This window comes from Somniosus microcephalus, chromosome 28 (genome assembly GCF_052327205.1).
Source record: "Somniosus microcephalus isolate GS21.2 chromosome 28, FLI_Smic_1.0, whole genome shotgun sequence".
NCBI classification, from domain to species: domain Eukaryota; kingdom Metazoa; phylum Chordata; class Chondrichthyes; order Squaliformes; family Somniosidae; genus Somniosus; species Somniosus microcephalus.
In genome coordinates this window covers 31,346,942-31,358,995 of record NC_141014.1, presented here as the reverse complement: position 1 = coordinate 31,358,995, position 12,054 = coordinate 31,346,942, and the positions used below count along the sequence as shown (strand labels likewise).

Below are 12,054 nucleotides of genomic sequence, written 5' to 3'. Positions count from 1 at the left end.
TAAAGGGTTTTGATTGAGTAAGTAAGGAGAAACCGTTTCCAGTGGCAGAAGGGTCGATAACCAGAGGACACAGATTTAAGATAATTGGCAAAAGAACCAGAGGCGACATGAGGGGGAACAAAATTACGCAGCGAGCTGTTATGATCTGGAACGCGCTGCCTGAAAGGGCGGTGGAAGCAGATTCAGTAATAACTCTCAAAAGGGAGTTGGATAACTATTTGAAGGGGGACATTTTGCAGGGTTATAGGCAAAGAGCAAGGTAGTGGGACTAATTGGAAAGAGCCGGCACAGGAACAGTGGGCCGAATGGCCTCCTCCTGTGCTGTATCAGTCTATGATTCTAATAGATCGGGATCTGTACTCGTATGAGCTGGTCCATTTTTCATGCTAAATGTTGTTCAACTGCAGGAGCTGCACAACCTGGGGCGACCACCTTGGATGAAAAATTAGGCTTGGGTCTTTGATGAGTGGGAGCAGATGGTGGCCCCTTGCTCTTTTGAAGTTTAAAATTCTTGTTTTAATTGACCTGTGCAGCAAACAAACTCTCCGACTGGAGGGGATGAAGCAGTGAAGGGTTTTATTAATGGGGTTATTTCACTGTCCTGTCATTGCACCATTCCAGGTGAGTGACTGGTGGGAGCAGTACGTCTACCTACAGGGCCGAGAGCCAATCATGGTCAACAGCAACTATTATGCCATGGTAAGGATTTCATATGAATATCATGTAGGGAGTTCGGTTCAAAGTATCTTTCAATTTGAGGAGTCAAGGTCCAAGGTGTAAGACACCAAGAATGAAAGAAGAAGGGAGTAAATGAATCAGGGGGTGGTGGTTAGAACATCGACAGGGCAGCCAGATGGTTAATCTTCTTAATAATGAATGGTAAAAGCAATTGTTTTTCTTCCCCCTTCCCCAGTTTCCTCCCTCCTGCCCTGCAAGTAGTAATTCTCAGGGTATGGTTCAGTGAGCACCTGCAGTCCTCCTGCACCTCACCAACGTGGCTAGTCTTCACGTTGGCTGAATGTTGGCCGGCTGCTCTTGGGCACATCATAGCTGAACCTAACCCTGTTCTCACCTAACACCCCTTTTAGCAGGGGGGCGGGGGGCAACTGGATAGTGATCAGGAGAGGTACGCTTGGCTGGTTTATTTGTTTTCCTTCCCTCACCTAAGGTTGCTGTGACTGCCACGGCTGAAACCAGCTAACCCAACAGAGACCACACAGATTGACCCTGGGACCTCCGTGGTCTCTGTGGCTCAGTGTCATTCTGGTCTCTAAGCCGTTGTGGGGGGGAATTGTTTAATGTGTTCTCTTTAACTCGGAATAATTGCTTTCCTTCTAACTTCAGGATTTCCTATATGTGACTCCAACAACAATTCAAGCTGCACGCGCTGGTAATCTGGTCCATGCTTTGCTCCTTTACAGACGGAGACTTACTCATGAGGAGATCAAGCCGGTAAGCACTTAACCTCCACGATGACATTAGTTAATGATGCACAAGTGTACTCATTCACTATTACAATGGCCCAGAAATTCGGGTCGGGGGCTTCCCGCGGGTGCAAGACCCCGACCTGCACTTACCTAGCGCGCCGGCCGTTGAGCTGTGGGCCCGCGTGGGATTCCGATCCTGGGCCTCCTCCAACTGCCGGCGCGCAGTGCTTGCGTATCCCAGGGGCGCAGTTAGTTCGAAGCGTCCCCTGGGATCACGTAGGCCATGGGGAGCCAATGGTAGCAGGGAATGCTTCATTCATAAGTTTGCCAGGAAGAGCTGTCAAACCTATAAATACTATAAGCCCCAAAACATCACTAAAACTTCAAATACATTTTTTTTTAAATCACATTTTTAAAATAACTATAAATTACATGAAATAACTATTTTAAACAATAATTTAAATTTTTGAAAAGATTAATTACATTTTCTATCAGGGCTAAAAATAAACTTACCTTTAAAGTATTTAAACATAATAAACCTGTGGAAAAAATGTTTTAATTTTAATTAATTCACCACTTACCTTGTTAAAAGCAGGCCTTGCACCTGCTTTTTTAAAGTGTAACTGCTGGAGACTTACCCTCCCGGAGAAACCTGCAAAAATAACGTAAGTTCGACGCACACGCGCTGCCTCTCCGGCGCACGCGTTCCACCTCTGAACCCCTTCTTTCAAGGGAACGGAAGTGCCGGTTTCCCGCGCATGCTCAATGCATGCACGAAACCGGCACTTCCATTGGGCCTACGGGTGAGTACCCCGTGCGTACTCACCCGTGGAGACCCGAATTTCTGGGCCATTAATGACTGACTGGATGTTTGAAGGGCAGACCTTCTTAACCCTGAGCTGGGAATAGCAGGAAGTTCTAACCACTGTCTGAGGTACAGGATGGGACCACCTTTGCTGGATTTTTCCTTGCGTTCCCTCCAGTTGTAATGCAGAAATGCCTTCCTGAAACTTCGCGCTCTTCTCTCCCAGCCTGGTTGAGAACTGGCAACATTCCATACTAACTCATTTTGAATAGGCACGCTCTCAGATTGGCAGGTGTCACCTAATGGGGCGGGGAGCTGCATGCTGTATGGCTGGAGCAACTGGGCAAACCTCTGCCCACCTCCCCTCGTGAAAGTATCAGCTATTATTAAGGTATAGTTCCCCTAATCCCAGTCACCCACTGCACCCGTGACCATTCATAATATGTGAAACTAGGCAGAGTGTTGATGGGCTGTTTGATCATGAAGGGCATCACATGAGGCAAGCCGAATCCTATCCTCACTTGATGTTCAGACATATTAGACTAGGTCCTTCCCGGTCTTTATGGGCCACTTAAACACTCCCTTTACCAACTGACTCGTCAGGGAATGTTAATTTCACGTTTTACTATCTATGCACTCAGTTACTGTTCGGTGAATAAACTGTATTGTCCTATATTTTTGCCTACATTGCGCATTTGGAGGACTGGACCTGCTCTTGCTGGGGTAGGTGGATCTCACTAGGTTTTGAAATGATAGTGAAAGTACAAGACAGAACTTTCTGCCTCTGACTGGGGCCTCATTAGTTTGCTCAGCAAACACGACTCAAACTGTACTAAAAGTTAGGACCTGCGATTTGTATCTGCAGTTCACTGCAACCAGTTCCCAGTTGTGAGTGGTGCTTATGACAGCGAGGCGCACCGCATTCCAGTCGAGGTCACATACTGAGGGATGGGAAAGTCCGAAGGATGCGTGAACGTGCCCTATCTTGCACATCCTCTAGCAGATGCCTTGGAACAGGTGGCCTACCAGCCCTCTCTGTCAGGAATGGTGCTTTGAATTTAGGGGAGGGGAACCTAGGAACAGGAGGAGGCCATTTAGCTCCTGGAGCCTGTTTCACCATTCTGGGAGATCACGACTGAGCTGTGACCTAACTCCATGTACCTGTCTTTGCCCCATATCCCTTAATACCTTTGGTTAACAAAGATCTATCAATCTCAGATTTAAAATTAACAGTTGACTGAGCATCAACTGCTGTGTGCGGAAGAGAGTTCCAAACTTCTACCACCCTTTACGTAGAAGTGTTTCCTAACTTCACTCCTGGAAGGTCTGGCTCTAATTTTTAGGCTATGCCCCCTAGTCCCAGACTCCCTAGGGAATGGGGGAAAACATTGCATTTGTAATTGGGAATTACTTTTATATAAAAAAAAAGTAATTTGCAAGCATAAATGGGATTTGATGTTTTCAGAGTTGATTGTAAACCGGGTTGATTGTTTACTGAGAAAAATGGTAAAATATTAACTATTTATAGTTATAGGATGTCAACAACAACTTGCATTTATATAGCGCCTTTAACGCAGTAAAACGTTCCCCCCTCCCCCCCCCCCGGTAATGTCTGTGCCAATCACACAGGATGTCATTCAGGGTGATCTTTATTTTAGGTTGTCACCACACAGCTATGCATGACAGGAACACACACTCTGTTTTTCAGTTGACAAACCCACAACCCTGTAAGACATGGTGCAGGAAAGGGGACTGTGTTTAATCCAGTGCATCATTTACTCAAGGTACCAGAGGGTTGTGCTTCAGTGGGTCGAATGGTCTTGTTTTTGATTTGTCTTACGCTGCAAAAAAGTAATTTGATTGAATCTGGGGACAGGAGGCTGGGGTCTTGCCTGGAATTGAGGACTAAAATCATTTTGTTAACCTAGCAACAAATGCTTGCATAGAACTGAAATGAAAGGACAAAGAATTTTTACCCCCCACCCCCTTTATTTCCTCAGCCTCCACCCCCGGCCCCCCTATGGTGCATTTCCATGGGGGAAGGCAGCCCTCTGGTACTTGGTTTAGATGAAGTGGGGTGGGTGGGAGGAGGCTCGTGTGGAGCATAAACACCAGCACAGACCAGTTGTGCCAAATCGCCTGTTTGTGTGCTGTAAATTCTATGTAACTCAAAGTGAGCATCAGTGGACTATTCGACTGCGAGGGCATCACTGTGAAGCCCGGTCCTGCCCTCCCCTGCCACCCATATTTGTGCAGCTTCCAGTGGGAATCACCGTATAGTGATCAGGAATTGGTTGCACTTTTTAACTAACAGTAAATGAAGCAATTGGATGAAATCATTATTTTAAAATTTGGCTCTTGCCTTTTTAACATTCCTTGCATTTCTTTTTAGGTCCCTCATGTATGCCACCCTCCTGTCTCCCACCGTGAGGGTAGGGTAGACAGGAGCTGTGTAGCCTCTGTTTTGCCCTCTCTGCCTGATAGTGCCACTGAGACTAGAACTTCAAGTGTGTGGGGATTTATGGGCACGTAAAGCTGCGTATGTTTCAAACTGAGAGAGCAGGTAGCAGTCGTGCTCCCAGGTGCCACCAGTGCTACTGCGGCAGGGTTATGGGTGGTTTATTACCTCCACTGAGTGTCTCCCCAAATGGGCCTCAAGCTAGATCTCTCTGGTTCAGATCTGAGCCCTACCACTTTGCAGTGTGTGGCAACTCATTAGCCTGCTGTACCAACCTGTTCACTCACTTTGAATTACAGCTTAGATACGCTATAGTTTTTCTTTCTAAAAAAAAAAGGTTGCTGTCTTTTATTTTTTTTTGCTTTTAAAAAAAATATTGTCACAAAATAGAGGATCAACTAATTCGTAATTTTTTTTAAACATTTTTTTCCCCCCTCCAATATCTGCCCATTTATGGCACTGTGAAATGACATCTGACCCTAATTCCGTGGGTCATGCATGTCCTCCCCACCCGCCCTTCCCCCGCCCACACGCACACTCTGTTTGAGTGCAGATTACTCTGCCGGGGTTCCCAATTACTCTGTGTTCAGCACAGTGGGAACGAATGTTCAACACGACTCGACTACCAGGCGAGGAGACAGGTAAGATTGAAAGGCTGTGGGCACAGTGCTGCTTGTAACCGCTCGGGGTGGGGGGTGGGGGGGGGGGTGGGGAATGCTGCCCACATGTCACACGATTCGCGATTCGACAGCTGTCTCACTAACACTGATGGGTTAATCAGTAGAGAGCTAATTAAGCCACATTGGAATACCTAGGGCCAGCACAGTGGTACAGTTCATCGGAACTCCAGTTGGTTATGCTACGGCACAGCAGGTTTGTGCTCCTATACGGCGAAGTATTGGTAACAGACGTCGCAGGCAGGGGATGAGCAGGGACTAGAACTTCTCCAGAGCTGATGAGTCCCAATCAGTGTTCCCCCTCTTTTTATTTTTGGGTGTGCGGCCCCTTTAAGGGGCTGCGCGGCCCATTCGCAGTTTCACGCATGCGCAAAATTTTGTATGGAAAAGCTGTTCCCGGGCTGCGCGGGACTGGCAGAGAGCTGCGCGGCCGCCCAGCTTAGAGGGAACGTTGGTTCCTATCATCCCTCTCCACCCATCCTCCCGGCGGGATCATCTCCTATATTTTTCAACGGTTGATTGTGGAACTGCATTAGCGGAGTGGAAGAGGCCTAGGTCCGGATTGGCTCCCTGTCTCTGCAGGGGTGGTGCCAGGCTTGGGGGTTTCGGGAGATGGGATGGTGGGAGAGAAAAGGTTTTAAAAAAACAAAATCACTGTATATCTCTGTGACAACACTAAGTTGCAGCTGGTCAGAGATCTCAAATCAAGTTACTTTGGTGACTAATTACAGCTTCAAGGATAACGTTGGAATTTCGTTATATTAGAATAGTACAGTACAGCATAGGAGGCCATTCGACCCATCAAGTTAGTCCCACTCCCCCGCTCTTTCCCCATATCCCTGCAATTGTTTCTCCTTCAAGTATTTATCCAATTCCCTTTTGAAGGCCACTATTGAATCTGTATCCACCGCCCTATCAGGCAGTGCATTCCAAATCCTAACCACTCGTTGTGTAAAAAAGTTTTTCCTCATGTCGCCACTGGTTCTTTTGCCAATCACCTCTGGTTATCGACCCTTCAGCCATTGGAAACAGTTTCTCTGTATTTACTCTATCTAAACCCTTCATGATTTTAAACACCTCTATCAAACCTCCTCTTAGCCTTCTCTGCTCTAAGGAGAACAACCCCAGCTTCTCTAGTCTATCCATGTAACTGTAATCCCTAGAACCATTCCAGTAAACCTTATTTTTTTCCCCCCCATCTCCCCTTCTCAACTGAAAGCGATGACTCATGCTGGGCATGGTTCCATAGCTATCAGTCACCTTCCTGTAACTTGCCTAAATATCCATTATTCTTCATGTATGAGCCTAGACAGAGTGTGTCTGCAGGGTATTTAACCATGGAAGGCATCACAGCAAGCCTGACCTGGTCCTCACCCAGCATCCATAGACATACAGTTGCCAACTGGAATCACTGAATAGCAATAAGGGATGGAAACCCTCTTTCTGCCCCCCTCCCCCTGCAGTCCCCTTGTATTTTTTCCTCTCGTCTCTTGATAACACACATCCTATCTTTTTTCGACCTCATCTCTATCCTAAGGGCGCTGGAATCTTGTGGAAATGCTCCATTGGCACAGGGCACCCTCCAGGACCTCGCCTAAGTGACCATTCTTCATGAACGAGCCTAGGCATTGTATAGGCAGGCCATGTAGAGCGTTACTGCCGAGTATAATTCCCACTTTTCAGCAGGAGTCACTGGATGGTGACCAGGAGTGGGCACCCTGGCTTAATTTTCTTTCCTGTAGCCCCAGGGCACCGAGGCCAATTGCTGCGTGCTGCCATCTTGGCTCCGAGCAGTGAATTTAGAACAGACCAGGGATTGAAGACTTCTTTTACACATTGACTTCAGTATCGGGGGAATAGCGCTCCCTTCTTCCAGCCATAACCTCTGGTCTTACTCTGAAAAAGGAAGACTTGCATTTCTATAGCGCCTTTCACGACCACCAGACGTCCCAAAGCGCTTTACAGCCAATGAAGCACTTTTTGAAGTGTAGTCACTGTTGTAATGTAGGAAACGCGGCAGCCAATTTGCGCACAGCAAGCTCTCACAAACAGCAACGTGATAATGACCAGATCATCTGTTTTTAGTGATGTTGATTGAGGGATAAATATTGGCCCCAGGACACCGGGGATAACTCCCCCGCTCTTCTTCGAAATAGAGCCGCGGGATCTTTTACCACCTGAGAGAGCAGACGGGGCCTCGGTTTAACGTCTCATACGAAAGATGGCACCTTCGACAGTGCAGCAATTCCTGTGGATTTCTGCATAGCTTGGAGTGGAGGCTCTTCAACATGGTGATAGGTTTCTGCCCATATTGGACAGCCGCTGACAAAAAAAAATGTAACCACACTTGTGGCATTGTTGCTGAGCAGCCTCAGTACTTGCAGCTAATGCTGGAGAAGCTGTCTGGCCTTGACAGTGTGTTGTAGCCCATCACAGATAGCCAGCGGGGCTATCAGATTTCAAGAGGAGGGAAATCCACTCGCTGCCAAACTAGTAAGAGATACTTAAACAGAAGTCTTTTTAAGCAAATCTGCACTCGCTAGTATTTATCGGCAGTTGTCAGTGTTACACAGTCACTGTTGGACTCCCGCATTGTGTGGCATGCCTGGGTAGTTAATGCTCTCTCTTCATGCTTCTCACAGCAGCATTTCCAATGGGCCTTGGAGCCCTGTTTGTTTCTCGGTGGAATCTGTCCCCTCAAGTTCTCTCCTTCAGCTTTTTTTTTTGTTGAATAACTTGTTCAAGTGAAGTTTCCTGTTACACGTTTTCTTTGAAATGCTTGTCCTATAATATGAAGTTGTGTGTTTCTATTTTCCTCCCTGTCTACTAAAATCATCATTGATCCATCAGAGCATTAGGTCTTCTCGAGGGTATCCAGACCTGTTCCCAGTCCAGACCTGGGAAAACTAATCTCAAAGTAACTCATTGAAAAATATTTCAATCCAAGGTTTGCACCGTGCAGGTGCCGTGGAATAACACGACCCAGCTTTCACTCACACAGAGAATGTACCTCTCCACCTTTTAATGGTCCAGTGTGGAGCACATCGTCTTGCGTGGCGCTCAGATCGATGCTAACACTTCTGTTTTCACTGGAGCCCGTTGCCAAGCAGTGACAAAGGAAAGCCCCAGGCAGCTACTTTTTAGTCCAGTTTCTAAGTAAACTGAAGAGGATCAATTCCGAAACCATTGTCCAAAACTACCATTTTTGTCTGCGTGTGAGTGAGTTTTTAAAATGTAATTAATTTCATAACAGCAGCCTTAACCCATTCACTTTCGATGCCATAACACCGCTTGGGAAATCCAGGCTTGAGTTTCCTCACTCTTTAAATTATTCCTCGGGTTAACATTTTGGGTGGAGACCTTCCGCTGGAGTTTTGCTGAAGGTTATCCGCCCCGAAATGTTAAATGCTCAGGTGCCGATGGACTTCCAGCATTTTTTGTTTGTGAGGCGCCATTTGCACTTTTTCTTTTTATTCCCACCACTGGAAGTAACGTTCAGAGCGGAACGGAGTGGTGCCGTGGCTGTCTTTTTTGACACTCGCACCATTATGGGAAGCCTCCGCTCAGTTCCGAGCCCACGGTGAATAAAATAAGCCCACCATTTGACACCAGAGTTGGCACCACAACCCGGAGAAGCCACAAGGATCCTTGGAATGGAAATGCCATGCTGGTGCAGTAGAGGGGTTCCCTTCTAAGATTTGGGTTATTTGAGGTGATGTGTTGGGACAGTTGCAGGAGATTTGTGCTCCACCTAACCTGCGCTGTACTTGAGTCAGTGAGCGTTTGTCGCTGCATGTACAGGGTTGAAAAATGCCATGTCGCCCGGCTCCAACCACAAAAGGAACTCGCGCAAACTTCTTACAGCCATTTTGGACCAAAAGTTCTAAGGATTCTAAGTCAAGTAATAAACTTAACATTGACAAAACTGGTTGTGCGTTGTGTCCATGGTGACCTGTATCTGAATCGGCTCCAAGAGGAGCCAGTTCATAATCCACTCTGGGGAAAGGTTTCTTTTGTTCACTAGTTGTAGCAAAATGATCAACTTGTTCTTTGTAAACATCTTTGTGATCTTGCTACAAATAGCACGCACACACAAGAAATCTTCCTGCCTGCTTCTCAAATTTGGCACTTTAGTTCCCCGTCTCCTATTTTCATTTTCGTTCCGCCATATTCGCACACTGTTCTTGGACGGTCCACCTCCTGGGCACAAATTCCCTGGTACCTCGATTGACTAGAGTTGTGATGTGTTCATTGTCTCTGATTACACTTCTGCAGGTGGATGAATCTGACTTACTGTGTTTTTTTACTTCCTCTTTCTCTGCTGTACTATAGGTGTGTTGCTTGCCGTTTCTTTGCATGTCCATGTGTTATTCTTTCCTGTTTTTTTTCTGCCTCTCTTCAGCTATTGATTCGAGGTGTTGTCCCCATGTGTTCTAATCAATATGAGAATATATTCAATTCATCCCGCATCCCAGGTGTAGAGTCAGGTACGATGTCAATTCTTTTCTGGAGCTGATAAACTTAATGCTATGATTATACTGGGCTCTCAAAGCAAGTGGGCTGTGAAGAGTAGCTGGAGGCGTGAGCCTCTCAATTCAGCTGCTTATGGTCACGGACCAAAAGACTGCTTTGAGAGCCTCAAGGTGCAGATCTGTCGGTAAGGATTGGTGTGACAGCCTGCTAAAAGATGGTTCGAGGCAGAGGCCTTTCAGTGCTGCTGACGAGGATCACTTATAAAGGCCGCTGGAAAGTGCCTGGATCCTAGCAGCGTCTCACTGTTGACGGTGAGGGTCTCGGCCGCAGCTTGCCTGCTCGGCACCGCAGGATGCTTACTTGATTGCAGAATGCTAAAGATCTCCGGAGGTGGGGTCTCTTAGCTTTGCTGCTGATTGTTCGATGGTTTCATCCGCCATGAGATAGATGTCTCAAACATAAGCCTCTTGGCTGAAAGGAAATTTAGACGGGAATTTGCTGTACAAAGTACTCCCCCGTTTCTTTAAAGGAAAGCGATAGCTCCTCCCCACTGTAATGGCTTGTGAAGACCTGTCACTTTGGATCTCCTCTCATTGCAAGCTGCTCCAGCGATGTAGGTTGCTGGGGTGGTGGCCTATGAGTGCTTCCTGAGCAGCTTCATTGATTTTAATGGCCTAGCGGTTTAATCTGGAGGCGCCTTCGATGGGGCAGTACTTTGTACAGAGAGTTGCACCCCCCCCCCCCAAAACCTTTCCTCCTTTGATAGCTTATTCATTTGGTTTAAAAATTAAGCATACCAGTTTTATTCACCGACCCTGTTGAATTTGCAGACAACTTACAGCACCGTTTGGACAGCAAGCACATCATGGTCTATCACAGGGGTCGTTATTTTAAGGTTTGGGTGTATCAAGGCGGGCGCCTTCTGGGACCCTGTGAGCTACAGATACAGTTCCAGTACATCTTGGATGATACTTCTTCACCTCAGTCAGGTGAGAAGTATCTGGCTGCACTGACCGCAGGAAACAGGTGAGAGCTTTGTTTGTTTTAAATTTTTACTGCCAGTATTTTACCTCTTTGAGGGCACTGACTCTTCTGGATGTATGGTTCTCTGGCAACACTCTGGCACATCGTCCAACTGCACAGTGGAAAAAGATTTACAGGGATGAAGCCAGAAATGCGAGGGTATACCTATCAGGAAAGGAACAGACTGGGTCTCTTTTCTCTTAAAAAGAGAAGGCTGAGGGCTGACTTAATAGAGGCCTTTAAAATCATGGACAGTTTGGATAGAGTGGACACAGAGAGGGTGTTTGCCACTTGTGGGGACGAGCAAAACTAAAGGCAATCAATACTAGATAGTCAGCAAGAAATCCAATAGGGAATTCAGAAGAAACTTCTTTACCCAGAGAGTGGTGAGAATGTGGAACTCGCTCCCACAGGGTGTGGTTGAGGCGAATAGTATCGATGCATTTAAGGGGAGGCAAGATAAGCACATGGGGGAGAAGGGAATAGAGGGTTACGCTGATAGAGTTAGATGAGGAAAGACGGGAGGAGGCTCGAGTGGAGCATAAACGCCGGCATGGACTGGTTGGGCCGAATGGCCTGTTTCTGTGCCGTATATCCGATGTAATCCTATGTAGTGTCAGCAGTCTATTCAACTGAGAAGGACATTGTAACTCAGCATCCACACGTTCTACTGGATAATGATTAGGAATGGGAACTTGGTGAATTTCTTTTCCTTGCCTAGTCCGGAGGTGCTGAAACAGATCGTAATGCCCCAACACATGCCCTGGCTATAGTCAGCTAACTCAGCACAGGCTCATTAAACCTGGGAGTTTCTGATCTGTGTGGCATAATACAAGACCAAAAGTAGTACCTTTGCCCACTGGGCTATTGTGGGTTTTTTTTTTTAAGTTCATCTTCCAGTCTTCTAACCAAGCAGCTCTTTGACTTCTGTCCTCTGGAACTAATTCCCGGCTTGCTTTTGATAGCCTCCGCAGTACTTTCTCGAACACATTAGATTTTCCCTTTTCTCTTCATCAACAGGACGCTCTTTGAGATGTTTTTCTGGAAAAGAAATACAGTAAACTCTTGTTTAAACGGCACTTAATCATCTGGAATACTTTAATAACTGGCAAAATAGATGACCGGTAATCTTGCCGAATCCATCCAGCACTCGTTTTGCCGAGTCCAAGTCTCCCGCGGTGGCCGAGTCAG

The 12,054-nt window shown here is 46.7% G+C and overlaps 1 protein-coding gene across 5 annotated transcripts in view; it reads left to right on the top strand.

Moving 5' to 3' along the window:
- Positions 1-12,054, top strand: part of LOC147099504 (carnitine O-palmitoyltransferase 1, liver isoform-like) — a 117,291-nt gene that overhangs the window by 58,085 nt on the left and 47,152 nt on the right. For 4 of the 5 annotated variants that reach the window (XM_085969702.1, XM_085969698.1, XM_085969699.1 and 1 more), the window contains exons 7-10: positions 622-699; positions 1,345-1,452; positions 5,244-5,331; positions 10,671-10,866. In XM_085969702.1, the coding sequence (XP_085825828.1) occupies positions 622-699; positions 1,345-1,452; positions 5,244-5,331; positions 10,671-10,866 (470 nt within the window). Of the gene's footprint in view, positions 1-621; positions 700-1,344; positions 1,453-5,243; positions 5,332-9,769; positions 9,855-10,670; positions 10,867-12,054 lie in introns of all 5 variants that reach the window. The other variant, XM_085969701.1, reaches the window with a different exon arrangement.